We start from the raw sequence: 11,483 nt of genomic DNA on the forward strand, positions 1-11,483 counted from the left end.
GTAGATAATTATACTTATCATGACCTAGCTTTATACCACGAGGTCGCCATTTTGTTTACCGTATACATACACTTATATCCTTTTGCTGATTTACTTCTGATATTCCACATTAGTTGTACATTGCTTTGATGTTCTATACTTATTAGAACTAATGACCTTATGCGAATGTGAATCTAAATGTTATTTTAAACCGGTTAATATGATGCACTTTGTAAAAACGCTATTTTATTTATAACTGCCTATATATGTATACTCTTCAAAATAAAATTTAAAGACCACAAAAAACGAACAATACTAATTACTAAATATTTAATATTGTGCATTTCATATCCATTTCAAGAGTTAATACTTTTGGTAAAGCAACTCTTGTTAAATAATAAAAGTTGAACATGTTTGGAACTATTAAAAAATAACACAAATCAAAACTTGGTCCTTAACACATTATATGTTATTTAGAGAAGAAGGAAAGGATACATAGTGTTACAAAATTAGGGGAGTGTTCTGATTTTAAATTGCGCTGCCACCAGTGCTACTCGTTAGGTAGCACAAAGTTAGTATACACAGTAATATGACCGGGAAAATAAACAAACACAATATAAAATGTCCGGTCCTAATTGTTTTATTTCAGAATGTAAAAACCACAGATTTCTTTCATTGTTTCAATAGGTTGTGCTTCTATTTCTTCAAGTATGAAATTACTAATCGAAAAATCCACAGGCATATTGTTAAACAGTTTTCGCTCTCTCGAGTAGTTCTCCAAATTCGTTCCATATTTTTTTTCTGTAAAATTAACCAAATATATTACGAATTTCCAAAAATGTAATTAATAAACCGTGATTCAACATCAACGCACTGGTTGTTGTTGAAACAACCAAATGGAACCAGTATCAACGAAAACGCCATCAACATCAACGATTGACCCTGTAACGCGCATGCTTTAACGGCATTAATTTGTAAGTTGAGAATCTTAACACCCAACGACTAACCCCTGAACATCAAAGAATGACCCCTCAACATGCATGATTCAACGGCAATAATAGGTATCATGTTAACATCAAGTTTTCAACCAACGTACATACATCAACGACATTAATTTGATACAATGAGAACAGTTCTATCATCACCAGTTGCAACATGTAGGGCAATCGTTACACTCGACCGACTGTTCTCAAACTGCATGCCTCAACGGCCTTAATTTGGAACAGATGAGCAACAACAACAGTTAGTTTCAGCGAACTTTGCCACTGACCGTTCCAAGGCGGTAGCCCTATTGTCAACCCTTTTGTGTTTGTGTTGTCTTTTGAATTTAATATTGCCTTTGCCTTCTTGTTTGTCTGTTTGCGTGTTTGTTTCTGTGTTTTGTGGTTGACTGTCCTCCTTGAATGCTACTTTCCCTGTCCAATCTTTTTGTATTTCTTTGTATGCTTCAACGGCATTACTTTGATACAAAGAAGACAGTTTCAACATGCACGCCTAAACGGTCTTAATGTGGACCATGTGGGTAACAACAACAGTCAGTTCCAACGAACTTGTAAGCTACAACGACATTCATTTGATTAAAAAAAATCAGTTTTAACCTGCATGCCTCAACGGCCTTAATGTGAACCATGTGGGTAACAAACACAGTCAGTTTCAACAAACTTGTACTTTTTAACGTCATAGTTTGATACAATGGAGACAGTTATATCATCACCAAAACAAAGTATTGAAAATGAATCGATGATTCTACAAAAGCCTCCATTATAAGATGTGACAGTATGCATTGTAGGAGTGATTTTGTATCATTTCTTAAACCAACTGATTTAATGTGGAACAATTATCCAGAACTGATGAAAACACTCACTGATATGTACTTAAATGTTTCAACAATGAAACTGCACAATGAATGACTTCTATTAGAGACAAAAGACTGCGCATGTTGAATTCTGCATTCTGACCAATAGATGAAAATATGGACACTTAGTTATTAACAAAAAGTAAAAACAAGCCAAAATTAATAATGAACTAGACTATTAAAAACTATCAAACTAACAATAACTATCAATAAGTACTGAAAATGTTATCCTTGGAAGCAACAGACACACACAAGAGAGAAAAGTAGAATACTCGGTTTTATGGAGAATGTTAGTGAGAACTAACAACCAATAATAATTAGCACACCTAACAAATCTAACAATAACTATCAAAACTAACTAAAACTAATTATCTATGACACTACATACTCATATGTACTAATACTACAGAAGTGTAAATAAAGAAATCCCCGCCATGATCTAATCAATACTACAGAAATAGTTTGTTTACTGTTTAAATTACAGAAATCTGACTGCATGTATTAATTCATTCTTTTCCACAACTACACCTAGAACCAAACAAAAAATCATAACCAAACTTGTAATTGTTGGACATGTCGAAATAATGTTTACCAAGTGGCAGAACAAACGGACAATACGTCAGTCTAAATGATTCGACTGTATAGCATGCTACAGGAATGGACAACAATTGCAATTGTTCTTATCAATAATGGATGTGGGTGGATTGCAACAGATTCGTTATTATGATAGGATAGCAATTAATTGACCAGTTGTAAAATGACAAATATCCATAACAATACTTATTACCCCGATTAATAATAATTACCCTCTACATTCCAACACTCATCTTTATAGTCACTTAAATGTATGAAAATCTTAGCTACAAATTGTGACTTCAAAAAGTGTATCAATATGAATCCGGAAACCTGCCCTACTCTCATTTTCGAATAGATTCCAGTGGTTCTTTAACGTATTTGGAGGACATACTCCGATACCCAGGACTCCCCGGTGAACGTCCCAATCCGATACACGGGACTGCCCGGTGGACGTCCCCATCCGATACACGGCACTGCACGGTGCACGTCCCCATCCGATACAAGGGACTGCCCGGTGCATGTCCACATCCGATACACGGCACTGCACGGTGCACGTCCCCATCCGATACACGGGACTGCCCGGTGCACGTCCACATCCGATACACGGAACTGCCCTGTGTACGTCCCCATTCGATACACGGTACTGCCCGGTGTACGTCCCCATCCTATACATGGGACTGCCTGGTGTACTTCCCCATCCGATACACGTGACTCTGTTGTGTACGTCCCCATCCGATGGACGAGGCTAAATGAAACCAGCACTATACCGATTATAGCAATAATTCTTATCAAAATGTCTCCTCGGATATTTTACACAAATCTTAGGTAGCTGTATTAATTAAACTCCTTAATCGTCAGAAGCTCAAACCTTTACACATTTATTGGCATGAGTCAGGACATTCGCCAAACACAAGTTAATCAATGTATTGTGAATGCAGGATTATAAAAGTTTAAAAAAGCGTTGGGAGTTTCATATTTCGAAATACCCGAAAACTTGAATGTCAATTATGAAAATCATTCGCACTGGCCTACCTATGGTTTGAACATGCTGCTGCCATATAAATATGTGTAGGATGTAAACGATCGGAGTTTAAGATCAAAATAGCAGGTGAAGATGGTTGTTCGGGTCGGTTCATAACTGCTAAACCTTTCAAGTATAACTGGATAAAACTTTCGAGATTTTAAGTTCAGTATGTCACCTGCTAGTCACCTGCTCCTCAATATTGATAATCCGTTTCTTGCTCAGATGGTCACTAACATTTATCCACCAGAGCTCGCGTTGAATAAAGCCAACCGTTTCGATAGTAAAGCAGCATACCTCGAACTTCATCTCTCGATTTCTAGTGATATGATACATGATACTAACATTTAACATCTATGATTAGAGAGATGACTTTAACTTTGACATCGTAAACTATCCACTTTTGGATGGGTATATATCAGAAAAGTCGTCAAAAAAGGATACGACCCTTTAGTATTGCAAAGCACTTCATGTTTAGTGATTAACCCCCCTAAAATAATTCACCACGATTCACTTTTCCCTTGTGCGATGATTGAACAACATCTAAGGAATCCTTGACAGCGCCTGATGAAACCCTGACAAAGGGAGTTTGGTGCATTTCGCCCTAAGGTTTTGGTCATCCTTAGATTTGCTTTCTCTTTGGCTGCAACGGCTGTGGTTGTTCATCCTGATGTGTTTCCAATTCTGTTTATATACATATCTTTACAACAACATTTAAATCTATTGTTTGCAGTTTCTCTGGATGCGGGCTTTATTGTTAGAGAGTTCCTGTTGAGGGATGTACTTTTATTTATACTGTATTGTCAATTTGGGCGTTGAAGGCATAATAATAGCGAGGTTGTGTACACATGCAATCGATTTAAGCTAAACTGTAGGCATGATGGAATATTCACCGTTCAAGGTCGTTCTATGTCAGTAAACCTCACTACTCTTTATGTTACGTAGTATCCTTTAAATAAGCTCATATTTCGGTTTGTAGTGCAGTGTGGATCTACGATGCAATTACATTTGACTGATGTGGTTTCTATAGGACCATTTGTCTTAATTTTATATGTGTACGCACAGTCACTATTTTTCGCACCGAATTGGGGACTTTTACCATAATAGCCTTAATACACACTATGCATCATGTAATACCCGAGGATATACACAGCATATGTGAGTTATTGTGGTATAAATACAATAGAGCATGAGTCTTGTACGTGTACGGATGATAATGCACTCGCTTACACTCGTGCATTATCTCCCCGTACACGTGCGAAACTCATGCTCTTTCCTATACTTGTAAGGCTAGTGTGTATGAACATAGCAAATGGAGGTGTGTTTTAAGCTTGGTTAACTACCAAATTCAAGCTTGTGCTTTTGGTCAGTGAATGGGTGTGTAATTTTGATGTTATTTTGTCGCTCGCAGTTAAATAAATGCAAAAGCTATACAACTGCCTTATATACGGGTTTCCAGCTAAGTTTCACGAGCTTGAAGGTCCAGCATGATATGTAGTAGCAAAGCAATTGGCTTTTGTCTATATATATCCAGAAAGACCATGCGACGGTTCGGTCTTCATTTGCATATATAATACACTAGTGTATTATCATAATTATTTATAAAGTGTACATCTATGCAGCATTTTTTAATATTCTGAGGTTCATTATTGATCAATATGATGGTAATTAAAATGAAAAAAGGCGTATTGTTATCCGGGTGGTTTTCAAATGTCTAACACGTGTGAAATAACGACGTCTATAACAGAAGTAGAATTTAATTGTAATGGATTGTATAGTCGCATATCGTGACGTTTCCAACTTCCATTGGTGGGGGAAGGTGATATTCGTGCACGGGTGGGCACCGGGCTGGAGCCAACGGCGTTCAGTAAGACAACTGGATAGCTTCCTCACATAAAGATAATAGGTTTATGAGGGACAGAACACACAACGGTTAGGGACAAATGATTTCAAGTCAGAGACTCTAACCAATCGGTCATTGACGCTCCCACCACCCCCGACCTCCCCACAACAGAAGTAGAACGTATGGACGATGACTTTATGTAATACACAGAGTCTGGTTTAAGCGAGCTTCTACATTTAAACATTTTTAAATAACCAACAAGTTAAGACAGACTATTTCTACTTTAGTCTGGCTTCCATTGCCTTTGACCCGATTGTACTTAGTGACCCTGTCAGAATGACTACCGTTTTCTTATTTCCATCGAATGGAAGTAAGAGCGTAGTAGAGCTCCACCGCTTTAGTTATTCTGAATTAAACGATTTAATGCTTTGCGTTCATCAAAGGAAATTTCACCAACTATACTACAAATGGACATGATTATTCATAAGTGTGAACAAGTTATTTCCCATTTGATTGTATGGGTATGTATTTGCAAGATGTAAAGGGATCTATAAACGTCATTCAATCCCTGTTGGATATCATTTTGCGGAAAGTACTACACTTTAGAAAATAAAGATTTTGCGTTTAATGTTAATTATTTATTAATTAACCATACATGTGTTCCAAATGATGCACTTTATTTGCATACGTAAATGAATTTTAACCGGTCAGCATTTTCAGATTTCAGCTTTTTCTATGAAATTGCAAAAGTCAGAGGTTCTGACCTTTTAAACCCGCAAAAGGCAGAGGTTTTGACCTTTTTAACCCGCAACAGTCAGAGGTTATGACCTTTTGAACCCGCAACAGTCAGAGGTTGTGACCTTTTCAACCAGCATCAGTCAGAGGTTGTGACCTTTTCAACGTTGAATTTTGCGGGTTTAAAGGTCACAACCTCTGACTGTTGCGGGTTCAAAAGGTCATAGCCTTTGACTGTTGCGGGTTGAAAAGGTCACAGTCTCTGACTGTTTCGGGTTCAAAGGGTCACAACTTCTGACTGTTGCGGGTTCATAGTGAGAAAGTGTCGATGGAGGAAAACAGTACTAGGTCTACCCAGTTATAAATGGGTGATCTACCTCCACCACTACAAATCGACCGTCATAAACAGCCTAAATTGTGCTGAAATGATTGTAATGGATTCTGAGAGTGTAATACAGTAGGGTATAGCGCAGGCACGCTATCAGACGGTATGTGACGTTATGATTTATGTGATAAATATACTCACATTTTTGCTTAATTGTTATTTGAATTAAACTCGCATAATGTGCCAAATCGAGGAAGAATTTTACAAAAGTAGTATAATCAGCGGAGATTCGAACTCGAGACATATTGAAGGTGAAGAGAACGTTTTATCGTTTGACCCTAAAGACCACTAAAACTGGCGTTACGATAGAAAGTAATAAGCGCTTATAAACCTATCTATTTATATATGCCACGAATACGTTTAAACACCCAACCCAGTTACTAGATAAATCCAACAGTTAATAGCCGGGTCACGGCCCAAGAGTAAACGGTCGAGGAAAAATCAATATACTCAGCGGTGATTCGAACTAAGGACAGCTTGCAGATGAAGCGTACGTTCTACCTTTGGACAACTAAAGCTCTAAAGCTAGCTCTCTGACCAGACGGTGACAACGCGCTTATAAATGTATTTACACACACTACACCATCACATAAACTACAATTTCAGTAATAGATAAGCGTTCATATATCTTCTCTAATGTGACCGAGCACTTGTTTTCAAGAGCTTTATGTCTGAGTTTTTATCTTGAAATAATGTATAGCTTGGTATTTGTGTAATAAAAGGTACATGCACTAAGTTTAGTATGGCAACACTATCAGTGGTTATGTATAGGATAGAGGCTATGAAGAGAAATCTTCGCCATTAAGAAACCGAAGGGAAGGATTGTAGCGACCGACCGCAGTTTCTTAATGGTGAAGATTTCTCTTCATATACTCTATCCGGCTGTGTTTACCATATGTTTATCGATAGTCTCTTAATAGATCACACTCTTCACCAGGAAGTCTGTTTGTAGTAAAATCGTCATTAATATTTGAAAATCTACGACAACTGCTTGGTTGAACAAGTAGGGTAAACACTAAGTTAATCAGATTATATTAAAGTCGTGTTAAAGCTGGTAAAAATGCTTATCTAGTATACTTATTTATCAGAGTTTAAATGATATCATATGCGAGGTATGACGGAATTGTCAAGGTCCCTTTTATAGCAATCTATCTCTCTCTATCTCTCTCTCACACATCACACACATCAAACACATACACGTTATTAAACTATACTAAAGGAAAAAAGTTTAGCGACATACTTTTGGGTGGCATTATTCAATACACGTCTTGATTTACCGCCCTCTGTTTAAACAGCATTTGTGGCAATATTTTAAAAGTTTGAACACAGATCAACCAGATTTTGTTTTCCATGTATTCGAAAATAAGCGGTAAAACAAAATACGGTCTAAAACTGGGGAAGCAACTTTTCCTGTAGATGCAGTACTTAATTGAAAACAGCCCATTTTCAAATTACCTCCCTTTGCATTGAATAACGCTAAGAATTAAAATCTACTGCATGTCTTTAAATTAATATTTAACCGTGTTTTGACAGCTGTAATCTACTGGTGGTAGTCATCAGATTATTTCAAAATAAAAATCATGAATTGGCGTTGGGAAACAATAAAGTCATATATCTTTAAAGTTCGCCTATGAGAAATCCCAGCAAAACCGTGTCGCTAAACTTTTTTCCTTTAGTATATATTGCGACCTTCAATCGAGGTTATCACGATAACAGTTGAGTGTGTACGTGTTCTGAATATTTGCCAACTTTTATCTGTCAACATTGTGCAGATATTGTTATCAGCTTGCATGGGTATTTGAACTCGTGATTTTGCAGATGGGATTTTTGGACGTTTTGTATTATACTATATAATTACAATGGACCATTTTAATAAACTAAGGGATATAGCATTACCATTGGAGTATTGTGGTGTAACTCATAAGACTACTAACTCGTGCACACAACAGGAAAACGTTTTGCTGGATTCACTTAACAAAGAAAACAAAAATAAGTTTAAAATATTTTTTGAACATCTCAACGATTTGGACGATAACAAGTTAAATAATTTCCTAGAGACTGTTGATTGTAAAAATAGAGTGAGTGCAACAGACGTCAAAACTGAAGAAAGTGTGGCCGCGACGGAAACCTTAGTCAACGGTCTTCTGCAGGCGATTGGAGAAATTGATCCGAGGTTTAAAACTTCGTGCATTTACAGCGGAAGTTTCTACGATGATTTAAAAGTAGGTCAAGCTGACGAGTTTGACTTTGTGGCTCGTATTGAATCACTATCACAGGAAGGCATTTTGGAAGCGAAGCGATCGGAACGCAAAAAGGGATTCGTTTATTTAGTTGTTAAGGACAAACAAACCATAGAAAGGTTTAAAGAATTTATAACTTCACCCGACGATGACGAATGTCTACAGCATGGTGATAAAGTTCTTAATGTGAATCGCTTTCAAGAGCATTTTATAGAATTAGTATATTCTGCTATTCAAACTTTTGATATATCGGATAATTTTATACCAGTTGATTTTGCCTTCAACACTTTTGTCACAAAAGAGTCTTGGCAACCCTTGCGCCATGGTCCATGTGCGACATTATATGTGACCTACATTTGTGAAACGACGTCTGAATTGGTAAACATTGATATTGATATTGCACCGAGTATTGCTTACCCGGGAAATGATTTCGAACCTCGAGTTTTTGAGAAACTTTCAAAAGGACTGTCGTCAAATCAGTTCTTAAATAGTGTCAAGGATATAAGCAACAAAACAGAAATTTTGTTAGTGCCTTTTCATTTTGATTACATTGAACAAACACACGAAAAAGCTTGGCATTACCAATACAGTAACACTTGGAGAGTGTCTCATTCGTCGCTTGAAAAGGCTGTCTTTTCCTTGTTTAAGCCACTTGACACTGAGAAAAAATTGTTTAGGATTTTAAAGGTTCTTAAGGAAATATATGTTCAAGGATCTCTTGAAACTGAGAATAAATCGGGTTCAGGCGTTCTTAAACTTCAAGAACCTCCGAGTACATTTCTTACAGGGTGTACAGTCGAACCAATATCGTTGATATCAGATGAAGGCGAATATGATGAAAGTGAAAGTGATACAGACTCCTATGAAAGTGACGAAAGCGAAGACAGTCGGTCGAATGAAGAAACTATCCAAGGTGCAAGTACTATGGGTGCAGGTAATATGCCAAGGACTCATGTTAACCTAGCGGAAACTTTGGACAAGCAGCCAGTTGTTTTTAATTATGATAACGATGATTCAGAGCAGGTAGATCCGTCTGACTGTACATATAAGCTCCATAAGCCGGATGTTCCTGCCATGAAAAGAAAGAAAGAGCATGATACGGACGTTGTGCAGAACATAGAAGTAGTTTATGATCGACGTAAATATCTTCTTTCCAAGGAATCTTCTATACGAAAAACAGTTTCATCTGCAATTACAAGTGAAATGGCGACGGTTCACAAACCATCGAGTTCTTTACAAACGTCGGAAATGGTGACTGTTAACGAACACTATCGTACAATACAAACATCCGAAACGGTAAGTTTTAATGAACCATTGCGTGCTCTAGAAAAAACGGAAATGGTGACCGTTGGTGAACCATCAGGAAAGAAAGAGCATGATGATCGGCGTAAACATCTACTTTTCGAAGAATCTTCTATACGAGAAACATGTTCATCTGCATTTTCAAGTGAAATGGTGGCGGTTGATACAGACGTTGTGCAGAACATAGAAGTAGTTTATGATCGGCGTAAATATCTACTTTCCAAAGAATCTTCTATACGAAAAACAGTTTCATCTGCAATTACAAGTGAAATGGCGACGGTTCACAAACCATCGAGCTCTATACAAACATCGAAAATGGTTACTGTTAATAAGCCATCTAGTACTTTACAATCATCGGATATTGTGGCTCCTGATGAACAACCAAGTACTTTACAAATGTCAGGAGTTACAAGTGACGCCTCTGTCATAAACTATCGTGATTCTAAGCCTTTGATTAAGACTTACTTTATCAAAATGCTATTTTTAGCGATGAAAACAGCCTTCCCAGAAGACAGAAGCTGGGAACCAGATCAGTTGTCTTCATTGCTGAAGACGGCTTTAAGTATGGTTTACTACGCTTATTGTTCAGAAGAAAAGGGAATTTTGAACTTTTGGTTTCAGGAGCTAATCGAAAATCGAACAAGAGATTCTACGCGTGTAGAAATATTATACTGTTTAGAAAAAGTAGTACGCAGCTTAAGTGACAACATTCAAGATTGATACTTATGTTCAATGAACCTGATCGATTGTCTATAGATATGTTTAATTTGTGAGCGTGATTAAGCATATGTTAATTTCTGACCAATCAAATGTGACGTTTACTGAGATACTCGGATGGCCATACACTGGCAGACTTGCTATGTATAGACAGAAACTATACTCAACGGAAAAAAGCGAATATTTTCAATTCAGCATACTGGTCGAGTTTTAAGCGCAAATTGTATGAATATTTGAATATCTACTAGCTTACAGATTACACATTTTAAGTTGTTTTATCTTTAAGTTATGTTTTCGGTTGAGGGATTGTGTAAGATCGGGTTTAAAATGCGATCTGTGTAAAAAAAGTTCACAGTGTTATATTATTACAAATTCGTTGTCATCAGGTCGATTTATAGAGGATCTTAAACGAGTTTCCATTACATATAAGATTTATGAAACGAGTTATGAATTATTTAAATGTTAACGAGTCTTTTGGGAACGAGTTAAAGATCCTTTTTATCACATAACATTGCAATCAAATTAGTTAAAACTAATTCAGATGGATATAGAACCGCCATGACGTCAGAGACACTTTAGCGCCAATACAAAATAAAATATGTGACGTCGTAACGTCGCGTCTCACACATAACGTTGCATGTAAACGAGTTTGAGTTTTACCTCTTTACAAAATAGCAGTTTAACAAACCAACAACAATATTTTGTATAACATGCATTATGTTCATAAGTTTATGACTCAGATCTGGGTTAATTTGTAATAAATAAACTAGTTTCTGTCAATAAACTTGCGTAGTGTTACATATTTAACTCAACCAATCAAAATCGTTCCA

At 36.8% G+C, this 11,483-nt stretch overlaps 1 protein-coding gene across 1 annotated transcript; it reads left to right on the forward strand.

Moving 5' to 3' along the window:
• Positions 1-8,159: 8,159 nt before the first annotated feature.
• LOC128203173 (uncharacterized) lies at positions 8,160-10,926 on the forward strand. The gene has a single exon (XM_052904468.1). The coding sequence runs from the start codon at positions 8,254-8,256 to the stop codon at positions 10,654-10,656; it is 2,403 nt and encodes an 800-aa protein (XP_052760428.1). The 5' UTR covers positions 8,160-8,253; the 3' UTR covers positions 10,657-10,926.
• Positions 10,927-11,483: the final 557 nt, after the last annotated feature.

Source organism: Mya arenaria, chromosome 9, assembly GCF_026914265.1.
Source record: "Mya arenaria isolate MELC-2E11 chromosome 9, ASM2691426v1".
Taxonomy (NCBI): Eukaryota; Metazoa; Mollusca; class Bivalvia; order Myida; family Myidae; genus Mya; species Mya arenaria.